The sequence below is a fragment of the Alosa sapidissima genome, chromosome 2, assembly GCF_018492685.1.
Source record: "Alosa sapidissima isolate fAloSap1 chromosome 2, fAloSap1.pri, whole genome shotgun sequence".
Taxonomy (NCBI): Eukaryota; Metazoa; Chordata; class Actinopteri; order Clupeiformes; family Clupeidae; genus Alosa; species Alosa sapidissima.
Window position 1 is genome coordinate 6,274,356 of NC_055958.1, and position 23,530 is coordinate 6,297,885.

The 23,530-nt window shown below is 43.0% G+C and overlaps 2 protein-coding genes across 2 annotated transcripts in view; both read right to left on the reverse strand.

Annotated features, from left to right (window-relative positions):
* Positions 1–2,393, reverse strand: part of LOC121703966 (titin-like) — a 182,083-nt gene extending 179,690 nt beyond the window's left edge. The window contains exons 1-2 of the mRNA XM_042084447.1: positions 2,187–2,393; positions 239–342 (exon numbers count right to left, since the gene is read on the reverse strand). Coding sequence (XP_041940381.1) covers positions 239–329 — 91 coding nt within the window. The 5' untranslated portion in view covers positions 330–342; positions 2,187–2,393. The remainder of the gene's footprint in view (positions 1–238; positions 343–2,186) is intronic.
* A 566-nt stretch (positions 2,394–2,959) lies between these two features.
* Positions 2,960–23,530, reverse strand: part of ccdc141 (coiled-coil domain containing 141) — a 28,954-nt gene continuing 8,383 nt past the window's right edge. Inside the window, exons 6-28 of the mRNA XM_042084095.1 lie at positions 21,528–21,647; positions 18,759–18,995; positions 18,156–18,328; positions 17,785–17,926; positions 16,957–17,076; positions 16,217–16,408; positions 15,624–15,803; positions 15,136–15,315; positions 14,527–14,652; positions 14,072–14,260; positions 13,608–13,769; positions 13,095–13,244; positions 9,995–10,135; positions 9,634–9,831; positions 8,736–8,919; positions 8,475–8,587; positions 8,268–8,381; positions 7,676–8,179; positions 6,396–7,279; positions 5,614–5,786; positions 3,682–3,836; positions 3,411–3,540; positions 2,960–3,304 (exon numbers count right to left, since the gene is read on the reverse strand). Coding sequence (XP_041940029.1) covers positions 3,180–3,304; positions 3,411–3,540; positions 3,682–3,836; positions 5,614–5,786; positions 6,396–7,279; positions 7,676–8,179; positions 8,268–8,381; positions 8,475–8,587; positions 8,736–8,919; positions 9,634–9,831; positions 9,995–10,135; positions 13,095–13,244; positions 13,608–13,769; positions 14,072–14,260; positions 14,527–14,652; positions 15,136–15,315; positions 15,624–15,803; positions 16,217–16,408; positions 16,957–17,076; positions 17,785–17,926; positions 18,156–18,328; positions 18,759–18,995; positions 21,528–21,647 — 4,692 coding nt within the window. The 3' untranslated portion in view covers positions 2,960–3,179. The remainder of the gene's footprint in view (positions 3,305–3,410; positions 3,541–3,681; positions 3,837–5,613; positions 5,787–6,395; positions 7,280–7,675; positions 8,180–8,267; positions 8,382–8,474; positions 8,588–8,735; positions 8,920–9,633; positions 9,832–9,994; positions 10,136–13,094; positions 13,245–13,607; positions 13,770–14,071; positions 14,261–14,526; positions 14,653–15,135; positions 15,316–15,623; positions 15,804–16,216; positions 16,409–16,956; positions 17,077–17,784; positions 17,927–18,155; positions 18,329–18,758; positions 18,996–21,527; positions 21,648–23,530) is intronic.

The following is a 23,530-nucleotide window of genomic DNA, read 5'->3' on the forward strand; positions in this document are numbered from 1 at the left end:
ATTTCTTATCATTCTTTGCTTGTAAATTCCTTTTACTGAGAACTCAATGAATGCTTAATTAAGGACATATAATGTAGTTATAATATGCCTTATACAGTATATATATACTGCCTTCATGCATTGTGTGGCATTACATATTTATACATAGGGAATCATAGTCATTGCCAGTGCACATAACATGTTCACTTTTTTAACATCAGCTTTTTAAATAGAGCATGGAATGTGGAGAGGCCCTTACCACTAACTTGAGCTTCGAACGTTGCGGCACTACCCTCAAGTGCCACAACGCTCTGAAGCGGCTGTGTAAACGTTGGCGCCTGTGTGGACATGTTGGTAGGCACCCTGGTGGAGGACACAGATGAAAGCCCTAGTTACCAAAATTGCTGCCAATGACACACATTAGCATCCCCCTGCCCAGCACACATATACACACTCACACTCACACATACAATCATTGATCATCGCCAGAGATAGAAATCTCACAAAATCGTTACCAAACATCATTGTTATTTTTAGCCCTTATGTCACCCCTCTGCACCTTGACTACTGTGGCCTGTCATTTGAGAGAGGGATGGCTCCGTGAGGTCTGGGTTCTGGGCCAAACACATAGACTGAACATCCATTGACAGCTAACAGACACAACAGTGACAACTGGAAGTCAGAGTTTGATATTTATCCATTTGACACCCAATGAACAATTCTTGCCTCTGTGAAAAGACATCCACATCCACAGGCTGGGGAAATCTAATTATAGCTTTATGGTTTCTCCATAGGTAATATGAACATTGAACATGAAACAGATTTGTGATAAAGGATTTTGCACGGAATGTGCTGGTGAAATCAATATAATTCTACTGCCCATTGCAGTTAATAGTAATAACAGCATATTTAGGGGTATACAACTTGTTATATTTACACAGAGGGTGTAATATACGTGCTGTGTTATCCACATGTAATGGTGGGTAACAAAGTTTTGGAAAATATGCCATCAAAACTCTAGCAAGGCCAACCATTCGTTTTAGATAAACCATACTAGCAATGGCAACACATATTTGAGACAACCAGCTTTGTCCTCACCATTTAACTGTAAACAAATGTAACAAATCATCCTGTCCTTTCAAGAGCAAGAACAAGAAGTATCAGTATCAACTCACTGTTGTATGCCATTACTGAAGATAATCACTTTAGAAGTGCAATAGTAGCTTTACATAACATTGCCTGGGGCCAAGGCAATTTCTTTATGAGATGTTCAAATCAATGCATATTCTTTATTTAGATTTTCATTAATTTAATATTGTCACAGAATATATGCTTAAATGCCTAAAGGTTTGCATACAGCTTGAAAATGACTAATTGAATCTCACATTACAGAATTGCATTTGCTTGAGAAAGAATATCTCAGATCCACGACAACTGGCAAATAATGTATAACAGTGCACCAAAATCAATTCCAGTAAAACTCACACAAGCAAAATCTGAGATGTACAGAATGTCAATAAAAACCTAGGACTAAACATGAAATGGTGACACCAAGGTTAATGTTCTAAAAACAGACTGAAATGACCACAACGATTTGTTTCAAATTACACATGCACACATGTACACAGAGTCTTCATCGCAAACTTTAACTTCAAGACAATCAACAAGCCAATGAAAGAGTATTACTGAGCCTCCTCTCAAGGGCATCTTAATAATCAGAAACAATTTATTGTTTTAAAGTAAAACATTATGAATGCACAGGCATCCAAAGGGATTCAAGGCTAGGTTTCACAAAAGGCAGAGTCTAAAAATAATCTGTACCCAGTTTGACTGACAGTCACCATGTGGCACATAGCTGAAGGTGCAACTGATAGCCCTACCACTGATTCCCTTAAAAAGACATTGCGGCCCAGCTGGGACACCACTCTAATGCTATCAGGGTCTATTCTTGGCTTTTCTGAATCATAGCACCAAATAATAACCTTGAGGAAGGGGAAAAACTCCCATTAGTGCAAGACGACTTCTCAAATTTTTAAATCCCAAATCTTAAAATTCCCCAAAGCTGGTCACTCTCATGGCTCAGTCAGGTAATCTTCAATTCACCAGGCATGGTGTTAATTAATTACTTTTGCACAAAGAAATGGAAGCTGGGAGACCTGCCTCTGGAAAAAGCAGGTATAAAGTGTCGCAGAACAAAGCTTACTTACTTGTGTTCACAAGAGTGCCTAGAATTGAAGGGGCGGTGCCCAAGGGAGTGATATCTTCTAAAACAATCTCCTTATCCAGAAATCTGTTCAGAAAATCCAACGTGAGAACGGTTGGCCTCAATTATCCCAAAAAACAAAACTACACAGGGTCTTTGCCGTGTAGTTTTGCTTTTCCCTGCAATCCCTACACCCGAGGCAAGGCTGGGAATGCTCCAACTGCTCAGAAGTGCTAACATGGTTGTTTCGCTTTATATACCCCCTGGACAGGCACCATCATCTGAGTATCACCACACCCTATTGGTCAGCCTCCCAAAAGGCATCATGGGATGTGGCAGCCATTTTATGCAACCTCACACCTGTCACTCACTAAAGTAAACTTATTCATGGCAGTGTATCTAGAAATTGGGTAAACTATTTAGTCTTTGGAAAAGGTATCGAAAAAGAAAGCCACCGTATCTAGTCTCACAGAGACTCTTTTCACTCCTCTGCTCAAAGGACTTGAGACCATTTGTGTGTGAGTGAACAAATGGGAGGCTTGTTCTTGTCACTCAAGCTGAGAGTCTACCCCCCTCAAGAAGCAGTCTTCTTTCATTCATTTTACCTTACGAGAATCCACTGAGGTCATTTTTGGTTGTGACTCACCAAACCTTTCATGGTATCTAAGGTTTTTCATTTTCTTTTGTTTTTACCATTGACAAACAAATATTGTCAGCAATACAGAGATAAACCTATTATAAATGTGTTATAACTTACAAAACAAGAAGTAGTCAGCGTCACTGGTTACTTTTAGATCTTCAGTTGATATTTAATTGTACAAACTACTACAATTGAATCGCACTACAACTCCAATCCAGTCAAGAAAAATAGCATCTTATTTAACATTTGCTTATAAAAACTGGTAGAAAGATTATATCTAGAAGAACACAGTGTTCAACCATATAACTTGAGGTGCTGTATTGTATATGGTTAAATACACTTGTGTCTTGTTTATCCTTACTCCTGGTCTCTGCACTCTAATCTTTGTCCTTGGTCTTCACATATCTGTTCATTAGTTGAAACGACAACTTGTCCATGATGTTGATCTGGGGAGCCAGGATTTGTGACACCTTGTCTGACATCTGCAATGTAAACAAAATTGTATTGAGTCTCTGAAACTCAACAAAATTGTGCTGCATTTCTGCTTGGTATCAGTTTGGCAAATACATTCAGCATGGGTGAGATTACCTTTGACAACCACCTTTGCAGAGCACCAGTTCTCTCCCAAATAATTTTTTAACACACAAACATATTCTCCAGAATCTGAGGACTCCACACCCTTTTTCAACAGGACATGGGTGTCACTTTGGCTCTCAGCCTGAATACAAAACAAAATTTCACATTTCAGTCTAACACAAATTTGACATATAGTTGTATACTTGTAGTTTATAGTTAAACTTTATTTATAGACAGTGTGCAGTAGGTGAATATCCCATAATCTTCTGTCTGAAAGTCATACCCCGCTTTCTCCATAAGCCAAAACTGTGTTATCTTTCAGCCAGAGCACTTGAGGGACAGGTTTTCCTGAGATGACGCACTCCAGGGTCAGGTCGTCTCCCACTAACAAATCCTTGTCTTCCAGTCTTGAGAGGAAGTGGGGGCTGTCTCCACTCACTGAGAATTCAAGTTTCAGGGTGATTTACAATGCTTAATTGCTTTGCCAGAAAATTGTTGAAACATTAACCAACAACACTTCAATTACATAACAAAAACTTAAATGGATCTCTTCAAGTAAAATGGTTGTCTTCTCCATTTCCAAGTTGGCTGTCTGACAATTACCCAATTGTCGTGCTGCTTAAGCAGAACATTTCATATAGTTATCCCTGACTATACATTTAAAAAAAAACTAACTGTGTGAGCTTAAAACCTGTCTGTGATTCTTATCCTTCTAAGATGACGGGCAGAGGTATTTCACAGCAAGCCCTTTAGCTGTGAGGCACGCTGGTGAGGAGCACTCTCTCAGAAGGGGGTAATCTGAGCAGGGCCTGAGCCCAGGTCTGTGATAACATTACTGTGCCACTCCTGCCTGCCCAGAATCCTCAGGTCGCACATGCTTCATCCCCCCCACCCCCAGGGCAGTTATGAATCAGAACACCCTATCAACAGTTCCAATAGGCTAGACTATTTACGTTCAGCATATGGAATATTTCTACGTCAACAACCACACGATGTTGAGTTTACGGAATACAGTGAGGGGTAGAATCTGCTTACCAATGTGAAAGTGGTGGGTGCAAAAAGGATTGTGATAATTATAGGATGTATTGTGGGTTTTATTAAGGGAGTCATGCAACAGTATGAGTGATGTGCAATTGACACACAAGTGACGTTTATTTCTTAAGGCAAGTAATAGCTTTATTAATTTATTCAGAGACTTCAGAAAAAAACATTAAATAGTTTACATATATATATACTATACTTACCAGCAGCATTATTCTGCAATGAGGATGTGCTAAATTGTAATATGCATATATTCTCACCCTTAATGTAAGCTATAGGGGACATTTTAAATCTTCAATCCTTTTATTGAACAAACCAACATATTTGCATTTCCCCATAAATTAACTAACAAAGCAACAGAATATTATCTTTCATCAAAACATTTCAAGGAGTAGGATTCCAAATCTGATCTGGAACATAATGTTTCTTGGAACTTTTGAGCAAAAAATGTGTAATTAGTAGTTTAAGCACATTATACTATAGTAAGGAACTGGAACTAATTAGACCACAAAGATGACACTGTGAAACTGTTAAACGCTTTAGAGTCCAGTGATTGCACTGTAAAACCAACCATCATATTTTAGGTAACATCTCTATAACATGTGAAGTATTCAAAAACAGAACTGGCCTTTTCATTCTGATTTATAATAGCAATGAACCCATAAGGTATTTGCAATATCATTATCAATCCTGCCATCATTTATTTAATACCTCAGACTGCACTGAGTATGTCTATTGAACATCAATAAACTATTCCAGAATCCGATGACTTGTTTGAAAGCTACATATTTGCTGTTTGATAGGTATGCCGGTTTCTTATATTGACATATGAATATATACCACAAGTCCATTAAGGTCATTCATAGAACAGTGCAAAACAAGACTCCCACTGCATGAACGGGGATAGAGTCAGGGGAGGGAAAGGATAAGGGGAGGGGAGGGGGGAAGTGCTCCCAAGTAGTTCTGGTGTGAAGAGGTGTGTGTATGTGAGAGAGGGGGGTGGGGAAGTGTGTAAAGGGCAGTGTTTTTAAGGGTGTTTAGTGCTCAGTGAGGGACGGTCCATGCTCCCTCCGCTATAACACCAGCAAATACAGGAGCCACAGGAGGAAGCACAGGGTGCCAAAGCAGGTGTGCCAGTCCAGCTTGAATGTGTCGAGCTCGTGACAGTCTTTACCTGTCACCTGCAGCACGCCAGTGGACGTCACGGTGCCACCTGAGTTTGTGGCCTCAATGACATAGAGGCCAGCGTCACTCTCAGCAGCACTCTTTATGAACAGGGCATGTTTGCTTTCTTTTTGGGATAGTTCTACGTGCTCGTCAGCGGTGAGTTTTTGTCCATTCTTGAACCTGAAGCAGAAAGTGAATTTTCACGTCACACAACCACAGCACAGCAAAAGAGGTTAAGGCATAAGATCAGACAGATCTACAAAAGGATTTAGTGATCTAAACTAGGATTTCATAAGTTTTAGTTGGATCAAAGTTATATAGCAAATCCTGCACAGCAAACTCCGATGAAATGGCAGGTTAGTGGCAACACGCGTATGCTTTAGTGAATGAAATGCTTATTTAGATGAGAAATACCCATGAGAAAGTAAAACTCAATTAAAAAAAAACATGCATTGTGCAAAATGGAGAAAAGAGCAATTTAATAATTTCACTGTGTCTTATCCTGTAGGTGATCCTCATGGGGTTAAAAAGAAATTGCTCTGGGCTTTTGAGCCTTAGGGGTTTATTCTCGGTTTATCTGATCTCAATCCTGCAAAGTACCAGGTGCTCCCAAAAGGGAATAAAGTTTCATCAATATTAATTATCCAACTTAAACAAATGCATACGAAAAGTGTGACACTGCTGTGCATTTCATTCTCTTTATAGATAGTTGATTATATTATTTACTTAAAAAGCTGTTAATCAAAACTATTCAATCAAGAGGGATCCAGCTTGTTATAGGCTACCCACCATGTTAAAGTAGGCTCAGGAAATCCAGTTACTTCCACCTCCAGGGTCACTGGCGACCCCTCCATTACCGTGGCATTAGATATGTGTTTGGAGAAGTTAGGGCCCTGCCCTGTCAGGTTCCCCCCCACGAGGCCTGTGCCATAGGAGGGCAGCCTGATCTCCTCACGGATGGCCGAGGGCTTGCAAACGTCTGGGTCCTGCTCAGGGGTTAATAGGGAAGGGGCGGCATGCGTGTTACCGGCACGAGGGGCAGCCCCTCGTCCCAACTGGGACTCATGCACACACTCCTGGGTCTTCACGTGGCTCTCATGCACTGAGTGGACGGTCTGCTGCTGCTGCTGCTGCTGCTGGTGGTGGTGGTGGTGGTGGTGTTGGTGGTGGCCAACTGTGGCGCCATCGGCAGGATGCGCATTCGGCGGGGCGCTCGGTTTGTTCTTGAGGATGCTGGAGATCGTGCTGGAGACCAGGTTTGGTGCAGGCACGGTCAGTGGACTGTGGACAAATGCGGAGGACTCAGATCGGAACTTGGCAGCACCCGGGCCACCTGTGGGGGACGGGTAGCTCTCCGTCTGGCTAGAGACCCACTCCCGGTGTCGGTGGTATTGGTGGTGGAAGGTATCTCCGTGCTGTTGGGACTGGGAGTGTGACTGGTGGCTGTATTGGTTGACGTGCGAGCTGAAGCAGTAGCCGTCATCTAGGTCGTTCTCTGACTGAACCAGGTTGGACTCGGGTGTCTCGGACAGCGGTGGCAGGGAGATGTCATCAGGGGAGGTGCACTCGTACTCGTCATTGGACAGCGACTCCTCGGTCAGGTGATCATGCTGGTAGTCTCCCTCAGAGGCGGTTGCAGCGGGGATATCCTCAGCTGGAGGGTGGCCTCCCACCTGTTAGGAGTAGATAAACACACACAGGTGCAAAACATGGTGCAGCCCCACACACATACACACATGAAGAACATGAAACTGATGCTGACACCCTCACGCAGAAATCCACACTTTGAGTACTTACCTCCTGAGAACAAATGTTTCAATGGACCCAAACTGGAGTGTGTTTCCTGAAAGCTTTGTTGAACAACCACGATCATCAAATGAGAGCGAGAGATCCATTTTGAATGCTTTACGCAAACACCACAGTGGTCACTCAATGTTGCTTTGAGGAAACACACCCCTGGCAAGCAATTTAACTTATTACTCATTATTTCAAAAACATTTTATGTAGAAAAGACACACACACACACACATACAAAATAAAAACTGTCCCACGCTAACAAACTGACAAACCTGTGAGCCAGTGTGGCCACCTTCATGTGAGGCCCTCTGGGCCGGCCCCATCCTGTCTTTCCTGGGGATCTGGAACTCTCGCTGGATGTCTGAGAAGCTGGGGGCTGTTGGAGCGCTCGGGGGAGGGGTCTCCTGAGAGTTGCTCCGCGATCGGCTGAGGATGTGGATCTTCCTGTCGCGGTCCACAGGTGACCTGGACACGTTAAACGTGTGCTTGTGGGTGACCGACGAGTGATGCTGCTCTTTGCGCTCCACGGTGGACTTCCCCGTTATGGTTTCCACTCTGCTGGTCGCCGAATAGGCCTCCTGAGTGTAGGTCCTGCTCTCGGACAGCACTTTGCTCTGTGCTGGGGGCGTTTTGTCTGGTAGGTCCTGGCTTCTGCTCTTGCGGAGATGAGGCCTTTTGACCTCTTGTTTCTTACTTGGAGGAGCATCTTTGTCTTTGTCATGTCCTGGTGTGGTGATCTCGGGTGTGTGTCCAGTTTCTTTCGGCTCGGACTGTTCCTATGACAGTAGTGTTAATACCAGATGACATATCAATTGTTCATGAAATATATTTATTCTTCTTGTAAACCAGAAAACAATTTCTTACCACATCAATAGACTCTTGCTGTTGCTGTGACTTGTTATTCTCTGGTATTTTCTTTGATTGTTCCACTTGTATAGGGATGTCACGCTCTATTATGTCAGGCGATTCTTTTGAAGCCTAAAATAACATGTGAATAATTTGGATTCAAATTACTGTGTCCCTGCAACAAAGCAGGAAATTAAGAGTGACACTGTAATCTGTTATGCTGACCTCCAGTTTATTCTCCAGGTCTATCAGCCCATTACACAATTCCTTTATGGACTCGACAATCTCATTGTGCTTGGAAACCGTCTTGTCGACATACTTCTTTCCTTCGTCAGATCCTAATAGAAAACAAGAGAGAGACCGAGAGAGTTCCTTGGTGTGTTTTGGGTGTTGCATGGCGCATACTTGCAGACAAACAGCTGTGTGACACAGGCATGTACCCCCGTCTGAAACCTGAACTGTGTGAGTCTGCGGGTCACCTCTCACCATGCAAGCGGATGGCCAGCTCTGTGATCTGGCTAATTCTCTCCTCCTGCTGGGGTACGGTGGGCCAGACGTACTTCTCAAACTGCTTGTAGAGCACGCTCACTGCCTCTTTGGTTTTGCACTGGGAGGAATACTTCCCAACTCGGACAATGGTGGCACTTGCCTCGTCACACCAGAACTGGTACTGAAGTTTAAGAAGATTTCAATTAGGGTTAGTGTTCTTAGGAAGAGAAAACCCTGACATGTGTTTCAGAAATAACATAAAAGCTGTAGGTGAGAAAAGGTTCTTTCATTCTTCAATCACAATACAAAAGCTGTTTTTGTTTAGTCAGGAACAAATGCTCCAAATCCTAAATTGGATTGGATCAAGTCCAAAACTGAAGAGGCTAAAATCAAGATTCCTTGACAGCTGTTTGGAAGTATAAGTATAAGTATATATACTCTTTTGATCCCGTGAGGGAAATTTGGTCTCTGCATTTATCCCAATCTGTGAATTAGTGAAACACACTCAGCACACAGTGGACACACAGTGAGGTGAAGCACACACTAATCCCGGCGCAGTGAGCTGCCTGCAACAACAGCGGCGCTCGGGGAGCAGTGAGGGGTTAGGTGCCTTGCTCAAGGGCACTTCAGCCGTGCCTACTGGTCGGGGTTCGAACCAGCAACCCTCCAGTTACAAGTCTGAAGCGCTAACCAGTAGGCCACGGCTGCCCCTTGAGAGTATTTTTGTCATTCTGTTGTTTTTAATCACTAATACTTTCACATCCAGTCTAGCTATTGGTGGCATAAAGATATCATCAACATACACTCATGGCATCTCTTCTCTGCTATGTCATATTTTTAATACTATACACAGAGACAGAATTGTAGAGATCATGTGTTGTAAGAGTTCCCCCACCTCCTCTACTGCCTGCTGCAGTTTAACAGTCATGTCCAGGTTCTGCTTGTACTCCTCCACCGTCCTGTCAAAGTCGCCCAGCTGTCTCTGCAGCTCATTCACGGCATCCTCTATCTCCCTGGGGCTGCTGCCAATCAGATGCTTCTCAGTGCCGGTTGACACCTTCATCGTGAAGGTCTGCATCTTCTTCTTCAGGACCTGCACAAGAATGTAAACCCTCAACAGAGTGTCCATTCAAACCCCTAGCACAAATCTATGTATGCACTGATGATAGTATTCAACTTTTATAGACCAACAGATATCATGTATCTCCCACATGCTCACAGAGAGAGAGAGAGAGAAATATAAAAACTTAGCATACCTGGAGTTTCTCAATGTATATTTCAATTTGTTGTATTTGATTTCTGACTGCCTTCAGGTTTCTTGATTTGTCATTTTTCTTCATGTAATTAAACTTCATGTTGTTGAACTTCTTCTTGAGATCTTTGAAAGATTCCCTCAGCTAAAATGAACAGAAAAAAATGCCATTTTACCTAACGATACCTAAAATGATAGCCACATTAATTAGCTACTATAATCCAAACATTCTTCATTTATTTAAAACATACTGTTGTACACAAATGTTATTTGTGTAAATCCAAGATGGCCGACAAGTTACATGACCATGGATGGTGTGGGGGGAGGGGGACTAGCATCCAAGCTCTTTGGCATGAAAACAGAGCAAGGGTTGGATTTAGTCAGAGGGGATTATTTTAGCAATCTTAATGCTCTGGGCAGGGAGTGATTTATACGGAGAGGCCATTTTTGTCCAGCCTGTCGAGTCTCAGGATGACTAGCTCATGTGTCAGTCAAGGACAGCTGCGGCCTGTATCCCGGATCCCGTTTTGGGAGCCGCTCGTAACCCTCTCACTGGATTTTTCCAACACACACACACGCACACAGGGGGAAGAGACTCTCTTTCGTAGCACTAGAGAGAAGCAAAGACGACTGGATCGGTACATAAGGGAACGCAAAGGCCAAAGATACGGGATGATTGTGGGTGGAAGAGGCCCTGAGCGATCCCCTACCTCATCACCTCACTCATGCTGTGCTAAGGGGTCACTTGGAGCAGCAGCTGCGCTCCATGTGCCTGTCCTTTGATGGGAAATTAGGCTGACTAAAGTGAGGTGGCTTTGTATATATAATCTGCAAAAAACAGGGCTACTGATGCCCACATTACAGTGTAAACCTTTGAATTGTTATTATTATTCACATTATTATTCATCACTAGAGACTCATTTAATTATTAACACTGCTTCTGCAAAAGGTCAGTGAGTCAACAATGGCCATAAGCTCCCAGGATAGGATATCAAACAAGTATGTATTTTGGGGTTTGAAATGTCAAAACAGTCCAAATTGTTCAGGGCCTTCGCTTCTGGACGGCGCCTTAGACGCCTGTAAAACACAAACGTTGCTGTCACACCCGTTGGCCCCTGACAAGCAGCAGCAACTGCCCCAGCTGAAATGTCAGCCTGTTTACTCATGCATATTGATGGCGGGGTGTTAGCTAGATGACCACAGCCACATGCATGACTGGTCGAATGACAGATAAGCAGATTTGTTGAGTCACATTCAACACAAACAATATTGAAAAACATAACAAAAAAATAAAATATTACATATACAATGAAACAGGGAAAAGCAGCAGATCAAAAGACAGGTCAGCCAAATTGTATTTAACTCCTTGATACATACTGCATGAAGCCCAACTACATTTTGAGCTACTACTTTGAGCTACAACATTTAAGCAAGTAGTCTCCTGCTCAACTCTTAAAGCGTTTCCAACAACATGGGAGTCAACATCCTCCAGAGCCCTCCAAGGAGTGGTGTGAGGCACCAAAGTGTTACCAAACACCTTTGGGCTACAACATAGTTACATTATCAGTGTGACTGTACTGACATGGTAGTCTGTCAATGTGACTGTACTGAATAAATGTAAGGATGTACTCAGCTACATATTACATATACATATATGTTAAAAGACACTACCTATGTGGCATGTCTATGAGTCCTAGAAGCAGAAATAGAAATCTCATAGTAGTATATTGAGGTGATAAATTTGAGTGTCAAGGGAACTCAGAGTGACATTAACTTGCATTTTGCGCGTTACCACCCTCTAGTGGTCAACAATTTAAACAAAGATGTTGCACTGTTCTTCAGGCAGAATACTACTTTAAGTAAGTTGACACAACTAACTAGTTGTTTAACTGAAGTTAACTTCAGGATATTTTCATGGCTAGCAATGTAGAAAACAACAGTGACACCTTGAAAAACAAAAATGAATGTGCCTGGCTATGTCCACACACACTTCAGGGCCATGGCTAATTCACATGTATAAAAATAGAGGCTAAAGCCACTGTGCATTTACTGTTTGCTGGGCACAGCTCCATGCAGCTCACCCTCTGCTTCTTAACCATGTTTCCTCTGCTGCTGATGTGACAGGATCAAGTGGAAACTCAATCAGCAGAGGTCCAATATGTCACAAGGGCACTGTGCTGCCTTAAGTGATTACATGTTGGCCCCTTCACAGGTCTACCACCCCCGAACCCTGTTTCTTAAGCAGTTGCGTTACTCAGACACACAGACACAAAATTCTGTCTACAAAATATACAGTTTAATTGTCAAGAGCATAACATTAATTAATTATAATTATAATTCATAATTAATTATGAAGCAAAATATTATTAACCAGCCACTAGGGGGAGGCAAAGATAAACCTAAAAACACATGTACTGCAACAGTATGGTGGCTGTGACACAATAATTTAACTACTATCAGAATTGTTGTAGTTTAGATATGACCCTATCTGTATATACAATGGCATAATATAATCTCCTGATACTGGCATATGCCAACGGATGCACTTGGATAAATGCCAGATTGTTTGGTATGCACAGCCTCTGCATGCCTACAAAACTAAATAAACTTTAAAGATGTGTCAATAAATGTTGATGCATCTCACACACGTCTATAAATACATTTGCTAATAAATAAATTGGTAAACTACTTTCCAAAGCGCCCAGGCCACCAAGTTACCACAGCCCCTTCGGGACTCCTAATCTCATGATCCGACTCCTCTGGCTGCTAAGTGTGTGATACGGCTGGAACGCACCCCACACCACTATCCCCCACCCCAACCAGCACCCCGTCTCAAGTGACAGGAGACAAATGGCAGGATCCCAGTGTCACTTAGGGGAGAGGCACAGCTTGAGACAAAGATCACACTCCACAAACTAAATTTAACAAGGGCTGCCAGGCTATAAATAATGCATCGGGCTTAAAGTGGAGGGGTGGGGGGGCAGAGAGACAAAAAGCAAAGGAGCGCTTTATAAAGTGGCTCCACCAGCGCTGTCTGAGCCCTTGATCAGGGGCAGGAAAGTGGGTTATCGGACAGCACGGCTATAGTCAGGAGTCAGACTCACCTCACTGATCTCCTCCTTGAACACGCAGTAATGCACGTTGCTCATCAGGCTCTCCTCACACTTATCGGCCTCAGCGTTCCAGCTCGCGCTGCTCCGCTCCAAACGATCCAGCTTCTCCTGCAGGCGCACAACTGAGAACCCCAGAGCATGCTGGGAAGGCGAGAGCAGGAGGACCCAATAGTAATGAATACAACAGAGGGGCACACATAGCACTGCACCATAACACAGCTGTGTGATTCAGTTCTGTTACACTAGCATTGAAATGTTTTATTCAAGAGTAAATGGAAATTAGCTTTATGTTTGCTTACTTTCCTCTCATTACTGTTTCCAACAGAACATTAGGGAACATACACAATTCCTACTCATATGGGACATATATTAGTGCAGAGACTGCCATGCCCCATCACCCACTGAGCCACTCTGTATGGAACCACTGAGTCGTTCTGTACGGTACCACTGTATGGTTACTCTGATGTTCTAGTCTCTCTGCCATGTTTCATACTGGGCTCTTACCGACTGCTGCACCGTGGTGGTAATATCGGCCCCCAGGGAGATGGCAAGTTTGTACAAGTGCCTGAAGTGGCTCTGGCGCTCCTGGTGCTGTGACAGCTGGATCCTGGCCTGGCTGGTGTCGCTGAAAACCGTCACCGGCTCCACCATCAGCAGGCTATCCAGCTGCGAGGAGGCAATTACCGAATTAGTGTTTGATTAGCTTGGGCATAATCGAGTGTGCTCGAAACAATCAGTGTGCATTCTCCCCCACACAACGTTTGGCGACAGTCGCCACCGCACCATCTGTCAGACCGGCAGCCCGTGCCAGCGGCTACTTTGTCCGCACCTTTATGATCTTCCACATTTTGTTTGTTTTTTTAGTTGTTTGTTGAATCACAAAGTTTTGTACAATCTCACCACAAAAAAAAAACTTTTCCTGGCATTGATATCCATAGATGAAAGAAAATGCATGGAAAGTAGCTCACCTCCTTGTAGAGCTGATGGAATTTAACTGCCATGCTGAGGACACTTTCGTACTCCTTGATTTTGTCTTTCACCCGCTGGTGCAGCTGAAGCAGTTCGGTGACTCTCTCACTCTTCTCCTTTGTGGGAATCCCTTTCAGAGCCAGCAGTTCAGACGTCTTCACCAAGTACTCCACCTCCGCATTCAGTTGCTGCGATGAGCCACCGAGCAAACAACAACAACAACAACAACAAATTACTTGGAACTCAAATCCATTCTCACAGAACCTCTCTGGTTTCTGAGAAGCCAGATGGTGCTCCACTTCATTCCCCCCTGTGTGAAGGCAGGCAGTCAGACAGGCAGGCAGGCTGTTCTTACTTAAGGAGCCATTATCACATACAATGAGACGGAAGATGAATGGACAGGAGGGGTCATTTTGAAAAGGCAGTGGCCAGATGACTGATGTAACAAACCCACCAGAAACTGTGGTTTTGCTGAGTGGAAGTTTTCCTGCAGCTTGGCCACGGAAGACAGATCACTCCCCAAATCGACCTGGGATGCTGGAGCGAGGACCTCCTCCAGGGCTCGAAGGTCATGAACTACCTTGGAACAGAAAACACTGACAATTACAATGATGGATTTCTTTGTGCACATAATGCCATTTCAAATCCCAAGAACATCGTTGCCCTACAAACAGGGTGAGACAAACATTTAAGCGAATTTAAGAGTAAATCCACACAGACAAGGCATTTTGGAGAAAGAACTAATACTGGCTCATCATGGATATTTGTTCCTTTTATCCTGGACAGACAGACTTTGAATAACTTAGTTTGAAAATGTAATTAGCTCACAGTCAAACACACACATACACACACGCACACACGTGCACACACAAGTAGTTTGCCATTTTACAGTGACACAAGAATTTTTACATCTATTCAAATGTTGCATTTAAAACCTCATCCCTGCAGCTGTGCATGAGCTGGATCAGATACCATCTTGTTGGCTCATAGCTAGACTGCAGGGAAGGGTGCTGTCTAACCTCTGTTACCTTCCATGCAGCTCAGCTGGACAATGTGCTGTTACCTTTTTGATCTGCTCTTTAAACTTCTTCCACTGCTTCTTCACAGACTTCATCTGGCTGACGTGGATCTGCCAGGAGGTCCACACCTCGGACAGGTCAGCCTTCCTCTTACTCAGGGTCTCCATGGTCCTCTCCACCACACACACCGCAGCCTTCACATTCAGATCCAGCTTCTCACTCACCTGCGACACACAGACGACATATACTGCATACGACACCTTAAGACATCCATGCAAAGTGCACGGCTGGTGTACTGCCGAAACAATATAAAGAAGTATTTGATTTGCTTTTGTTTAAACAATAAATACAGTAATTCAGATGTTCACAGTCTATACCTGACCTTATTAGAATAACATGATATATGAAGTAAAAATCTATGTGATCTATCTGATCTGAAATACATCAATATTTGAAATCACTACACACATTTCACCGGACAACAAAACAAAAGAAGATAAATTTGATCATCCTGCAGACACCATGTTCTCACCATGTTCGAGGAATTGATGAAATTGTTTCCAAGATCCTGCATGGTGAGAAATCTCTCCAGCAGTGACTGCCATTTAGCATCAGCCATGTCCTTCAGTGTCACACCAGCCTCTTCATTCTCCTCCTCCTCAATGGGCTTAGTCTTGAAGGACTCCACCAAATTCTTTATCTGCTGCTCAACCTGTGCAACAGCATAACACCAGTATTCAGATCGGAACATTGAGATGCACTTAGCAGAAAATCACCTTAAGACACAACATGGTTGTTACTGCAGAACCTTTTTATGCATGTTCATTTTCCACCTGCTTCTGTTTATTAATGGGCAATTCCGCTCAAAACTGTCACATCCATAACGCCAACACAATGCCATAGTATTTAGTTGGCGTTATGGATGTGACAGTTTTGCGTGGAATTGCCCTAATATCAAGTGCCTACGTTTAATACTTTCTGTTTTTGAAACACTTTCCCCTATGATGAATCCAGCTTTTTTATTCATTAAATTCAATTAAGACCTGAGACAGGTGCTCAGAGTTGGCTTAATACTCAGGCACATAAGTTAGCCCCATGCGCCACGATGAAAGAGAAAACAACCACCTCCTCTGCCAAGTGCAGGAACCCCACGTAAGGTCTAAGGGTCTCCACGCGAGCCAGTATGTTCCTTGTGATGGTCTTCAACTCTTCCGTCAAGAGTGACGCTTTGTTGGAGAACTCCACCCCCTCCTGACACTCCAGGGCTCTCAGTTCCTTGGTGAGCTTGCCAATGGCTTCTGATTCGCCCATAATATTCTGATGCAGAACAACAACATAGTGTGGTATAGAATGAACCAGGACATTTGCCTCAACAATACTGTTGCTTGACTGCAAGAGCATAATCAGTGTGGTCAACTTTTTGGCTCATTCAAACTGGGCTGCACACTTAAAGCAACACAATGCAGTTATTTTACGTTAAAATAATGGCTTCAAACTCATTCTGATGCAACACTGACTTATATAATACAGACAATGAGGTCTCTGGCATTGCCAGTGCATGTCTGGAACAGACCCTCATGTTGTTAATCAGGTAGGATCATGACCCTTGTAGGTTTTTGAAAAAAGCTGGGTACCGTCTTAGCATTTAATGCCATTGAATATTGACACCAAGGGGCATAAATATAAATTATCCCATTGTGTTGCTTTCCTAGTGTTTTACATTAATTGCCAGCTACAAGAACCAATGCAAAATGTACCAAAATATTATGGGGTCCATGAAGTCCACAAAAAAGTCCACAAACTCTGCAGTACAAAGAACTAACTGGAGCAGACTCAGTGAGTCGGTGAGAGTTAGTTATTATTACCGCTGTCTGAGAGCACAGCTCAACATGCTTGTTGAGAATATCTTCGGCCTTGGAGAGTGAATCCCCAGGATGGGTATTGCTAGAGAGGGTAGTGTTGGCATTCTTAATCCATGCTGAGATCTGAAAGAGGAGAAAGGCGCCTTTATAGTTTCACTGAGCAGGACTGAAGTTATACTGCAAAGGAAATGAAAAATGATAATTTCTGCCACAATCATGGTTCCCTGAAGGCAACTGAATACAGACCATGATGCACTTCAAATGTCTTCGGAGACATGTAGCTAATTTATATTCATCCATATTCCCTCAGAATACATTCATGGCTGAGTCTTCAAAGACTACTGATAAAGACAGTTTGGGAAACCTTCAAGGTTTGGAAGTTTCACTACCTGTGAAAAACAAATAGGGACTTTGAATATTTTACTTCATTATTTAGCCACTATACTTTTAGGGGTATTTTTGAATGCTTAGTTGGTGTCACCATGCCAGAGGTCAATCTCCTTTTGGCTTCTCAAAATGTGAGAAAAAATGTTCAATGAGAATATGTCCAACTCTTGGGTAACCACCATGGACAGTGCTTCTCATCTCCATTTGGAAAACACATTGGTCCATTTCAATAATCTAAATATTTCAGGTCAATTATGTTCACAATAGGCACTTCTGAATTCCTAAAAGCAATAATTATCTGCTTTAAAAACATTAAAATGCCTTACTCACAGATTGTGTTAGTTCTAATATCAGTACCATCTTAACCACTGTTATAATTACATGTTATGAAAATAATAATAATGGCTGTTAATTTGCATACAATTTCAGACCCTCTTTAAGTACCTTATCCATCTGGTCTTCAAATGAGGACACCAACTGCTGTCTTTTTGTTCCCAGTTCTCTGTGGGCACTACAGTCTTGGTTCAGAGCCTCCATCCTCTCTTTGATGTATCCCAGCATCCTTTGCACTTCTGACACCTGTGGGCTGTCAAGGGCAATGAGTTTTTTTGTATTATTATTTGTTCATGCAGCTCCAAAACTGAGAGTGTGAGGTTAAATTCAGTCATATCCAAAAACAGAATAGTGAGGCAATATGTAATGGTGCTGTTGTGAGATGACCACAACTATGTGCAAGCATTTGGCCATTTTTTTACGCAACCTCCCCCAGAATGGTGTCACCTCTTCTCACGGTGGATGAATGAGAGAATGCTTACCTGTTTGGCGTAGCCTTCTGCAGGATGAGTTGGCCCCTCTGAAGGGGGTCTGCTGTGGCCTCTTTGATGCCGCGATGCAGCTCCTCATGCCTCTTGGCCATTTCTGATAACGTCAGAGACTGATTCTTCAAGCTCTTCATGCAGCTCTCAATGGTCCCCAGTGCCTCGAATGCCTTCATAAGAATAAAGGCATGAACATAGCATTTTACCTTTTCACTTGGTGAAGGCACAATACACTGTTGAAGCTTATCTTGCATTTGATACTGAGTGCTACAGGTAGTGAAATAACTAGTGGCTACCGAGTAAATGAGTGATTATGCAAGCAATAATTCTACTTGGCTATCACTCTATGAGAGAGATCTGTAAAGGCAAATGTACTATCCATTGAGAGTGAGGAAAACTTGCAGTGACCTCTGCTAGCACTTGAGGGCAGTGTTGCCCAAATGAACAGGGCAGCTTCCCAGCACTAAGCTAAGCCTGGAGAGGGGGCCCTCTGAGCCTGAGAGGTGAGATTTTTCAGAAGCCCAATCATCACCAGGGCTCTTTGGCCATCGCCACATGTCAACGGGTGAGCTAACTTGCGGGCGGAGGCGTGACGGCTACCTCATTAGTGCTGCTGAAGAACGCCCGTCCCTCCTGGAGACGCGCCAGGCGGCCCATCATCAGGCTCCAGAAGCGATCGTGCAGTGCCCGCAGCGTCCGACTCTTCTCCACCACGCGCTCCATCTCCGGGCACTCGTCTCCTTCACCCTCCACCTCCATCTCTGCCTTCTCCTCCTCCTGGGCTGCCCGCATCTCGGACGTTCGAGCGAGGAGCTTTTCCACCAGCAGGCCCCAGTCCTGATGCAGTCCAGGTTGACGCCACATGTGCAAAGGAGAGGGGTGGGGGGGGGGGGGCTCATGAATTACTGGTAATCTTTTAGCCCCATGTAGCTTACCTACCCTGACTTTATTACAGTAAAACGAGGCAGATTGATAAATGGATGTACCAGAGAAAGAAAAACAAGCCGCACTGATGTCACATGAGGAAAGATTAATTTCATAGGGGTTTATGCATTAATGATGAAGCCAGTGAGCTTTTTTATGTTTTATTTCCTGAATCAAGATACGCCTGACTGAGAGAGAATGGACAATTATTATGTTGCAAGGGATAGATTCATCTGATGAGGCATGACATTGCATGACAACAGTTAACAAACAGCTATTTACAACAAGTATAGCTGACCCTGACCCTCTCTGTTGTCTGTTAGAATTATTTATTTATTATTTTATTAAATATGCAGTTGGTTATATCAGCAAAAATGAGCAAGTAATGAGAGCAGACTCTATGGCTGAGAAGCTTCTTGGAAACGATGTTACTGGCTTCTGGAAGGAGGTGAGAGCACTGAACAGGGTCAGTACATCGTTACCATGTACAGTTGAAGGAGTTTCTGGAACCGACAAGATAGCTGAGCTGTGGAAGCAACACTACTCTGAGCTATTCAATTGTGTAAAAAGTGATCTCTACAAAGTGGCCAATGTTGCCAACAGTGACACAGTGGGAATCACATGTAGAGAGGTGCAACAAGCAATTACACAGCTAGCTGATAACAAAGCAAGTGGCTTAGATCAAATCACTGCAGAGCACCTCAAGTTTGAAAGTCCGAGGGCTGCAGCTCTTCTTGCAATATGCTTCACAGGCTTTATGACTCATGGTCTATTGCCGCACTCCATGTTGTCTGTTACCTTGGTGCCTGTCATCAAGGACAAAGCAGGCAAGGTGGGGAGCTTGGATAACTATAGACCAATTGCTTTAGCCAGTGTGTTATCCAAAGTCCTGGAAAGAATTTTACTAGATAGACTAAGCTCTTATATTGATACCACAGACAACCAGTTTGGCTTCAAGGCTAAACATGGCACTGACCTATGTATTTATGCCCTGAATGAAGTGGTAGAAAAGTATAGAAGACAGAATTCTTCAGTTTTAATTTGTTTTATTGATGCATCAAAGGCTTTTGATCGAGTCAATCATTTTAAGTTGTTCACTAAGCTCAGTCAAAGAGGTGTGCCCAATAGCATAATTAGGATCCTGGCATATTGTTATGCTAACCAGAGCATGCAGGTCAAATGGGGAATGCAGTCTCTACACCATTTGGCGTGGGTAATGGGGTTCGTCAGGGGGGTTACTCTCACCCGCCCTTTTTAATATTTATATGAATGATCTATCTGACCAACTAAGAGCCAGTAACACAGGATGCATGGTTGGCAACACCCTGATAAACCACCTTATGTATGCAGATGATTTAGTGATCTTTTCTCCTAGCAGTGCTGGGTTTCAAGAGATGCTGAACATATGTACTGAGTATGGTGTCAAATTTGATGTTAAATACAATAGTAAAAAGAGTGTTGTTCTGATCTGCAAAACAAAAGGAGATAAGGACTTAATCTTTCCATCTTTTCACCTGGCAGGGCAAGCTTTAACTGTAGGGCATAAAACCAAATATCTAGGACACATCATCACAGACCAAATGTGTGATGATGATGACATCTATAGGCAGCGCTGCATGTTATATGCACAAGCTAACATGCTGGTTAGGAAATTCCACTGGTGCTCAGATAAAGTTAAGATAAGCCTGTTCAAAGCATACTGTACTCCTTTATACACTGCCCACGTATGGACCAAGTTTAAAAAGTCAAGCATCCAGAAGCTCCAGATTGCCTATAATGATGGGTTGCGTATACTGCTTAAAACCCAGGTGGAGCAGTGCAAGTGAATTATTTTGTAGGGTAGGAGTCAACACATTCCATGCACTGTTGAGAAACCTAATGTACAAATTCATTTGCAGATTGAATGATTCGTAACCTTGTCATTATGCTGTTGTCAAATCCTGGTCTTAGTACTGTGCGATACCAGTCACCCATGTGGAAACACTGGTATCATTGCCTTTTTTATTGTCCTGTTGTTGTCTTTGTATGTACTGTAGTTGGTATTGGTATGTGTATTTATTGGACCATGAGTCTGGACATAAAAGTTGATTGATTGATTGATTATTTATGCAGTGACTCAACATCCTAAGCAATGTTTCTGGTCTTTCGTTTTCAGTCATTGTAAAAACATGAGCCCTACATGTGACCTGCAGCTAATGGGTGCGCACATTCTATGTTCCACTAAAATATGGTGCATTAGTGAAAAGCTAAACACTGGCCTATCCCAAGAGTCTTAAGCCAGCAGGCACTTTGTATCTGTTTAGTTTACAAATCTGTTCAGTGGGATTTAAAGCTGTGAGACACACTTATTTTCCCATGCGATCCGTGCTTCCTCCGGATATATGTCATCCCTCTCCCTGCATTATTAAAATGCAAAGAAAGTAGACACAAATCACTTAATCTCACCTGGGCTTTCTGCTTAAACTCCTTGTATTCCTGCAGCAGGTCCTCACTGTCTGACAGGGAGGAGCCAAGCTGATCATTTTCCAAATACAAATCTGCATTTTCCTTGAACCAGTGTGTAACCTAGGACAGGGGAAAAAAAGAATAAAAAAACAGAGTACAGCCTTTAAAAGTGCCTTCACTACTACTTGAAAAACATTTGTGTTGTCTTTTGTGGAGAACATAAATTGAATAAAAGCAAGCTTGGCTCGACCCGCACAGAGCCTGAACACAAGGAGGTCGCTCCTCTGTGATATTCATCCCTTGACACTTTGCCAAAGTTTGAGATTGAGTATCACATCTGAGCCACCTTCCTGGCATAGAGCCAGGAAGCCCTCACTACTTTCATTACGTTCGGCCCTCATACATGTCAACCAAGAATAAGCCATCACACACGGGCGGATGAAACACGACCAGCTGGTGCCACTCCATAATGAATTGCTTTACAAGCTCCGAAATAACAGAAATGTGATTCAAGTCACTGCGTTGTAAATTACTGAAAAACAGGGGGAACGTTTCAAGCAGAGTTTAAACTCTGAAATGCCAAATGAAAATCGCAAACTCAATTAGACTGTCAATTATTAATACAGCGGTACTTGAATTTGCTTCCACCAAACCAAGGGGAATTCCCACTGAGCATTTGTTGAAATTTAATAACAACATCCATGATTCATAACAAAGGGAAACAATGCTGGGGGACTATACATTCCAGTCCTGGTTATTAGGGCCCGAGCACCGAAGGGCGCAAGGCCCTATTGTTTTTCTAAGGATTATTAGGGCCCGAGCACCGAAGGGCGCAAGGCTCTATTGTTTTTGTAAGGATTATTATTATTATTACGAGTATTCCGATTTTAACTTTGTCTCAGAGCGTTTTCCTTTTTTGAGGTGGTTAACTCATTGAGTGCCAAATGCGTTGAGTGCCAAAAACGTAATATTACGTTTTTAGCTCTTTTTTTTTAATTACGAAACTAGACACTCTAACACACCTTATATGTGATTTTGGTAACTCTGTGATGAATGGAAAAGAAATAATGACGATCGAAAACTCATGAAAACGCAAGATCTGGACATTTTATCTGGACGTTTGATCTTAACTCCGCTTTTGATGGTTGCCACTTTGTTTCGAATCAGTCACTGATTAGCCTATCAGTAACATGCACGCCAGGTCAAAAACAGGTCATTTATTTTCGTGGGTTTATCACTAGGTGGCAGGTCTCGTGAGATCTCTTCCCAGAAACTTTGCAGGCAACACTTCTCAGGTGCTGATGAAGGGAGAAATGAAAAAGTCGAAGAAAAAGATATTGCAGCAGGTGCGTTTTCGCCAGACAACGCTGGATGAGTCCACCTTTCTACTAAGACAAGATGACTCTGACCACGACAGGTCAAAAACATTACAAGGAGTGACTGAACACCGTGCTGAGGAGGGAGTTCCATCTCCACTACGAGCCGGGCCTAGCGGAGTGGGTGGTAGGCCGAGTCGCGCTTGCAAGAGGGCACGCCCTTGCCAGAGTGCCGAATATGTCGGTGATAGTGACACAGACGTTACCGACCAAGAGGAGGAGGAATTATGGAGCCCGACTCGATCATCAGCAGCAGGTAAGAATACAAACATCCTGCTCGCGTGTGCAGGGTGTGTAAGAAGCGTGGGTACAGAAGTGAAACGACCTACTACTGTACATCATGCGTTGTCCCATTACACCTCAAAGAGTGTTACACTCTGTACCACACACAGAGAGACTTTGCTACTCACACGTAGATTCACAATTATTTGGGATGGATTCCAGGATGTCTTGAAGGCCTTCATATTTACTGTATATATTTATTGTAATTTGTTTATTTATATTTATATGTACAGTATTAAAATATGTATGTGTTTATATGTAAATATACTGCCCTCTAATATGTATATATATGTATATATGTGATTATATGTAAATATACTGCCCTCTAATATGTATATATATATG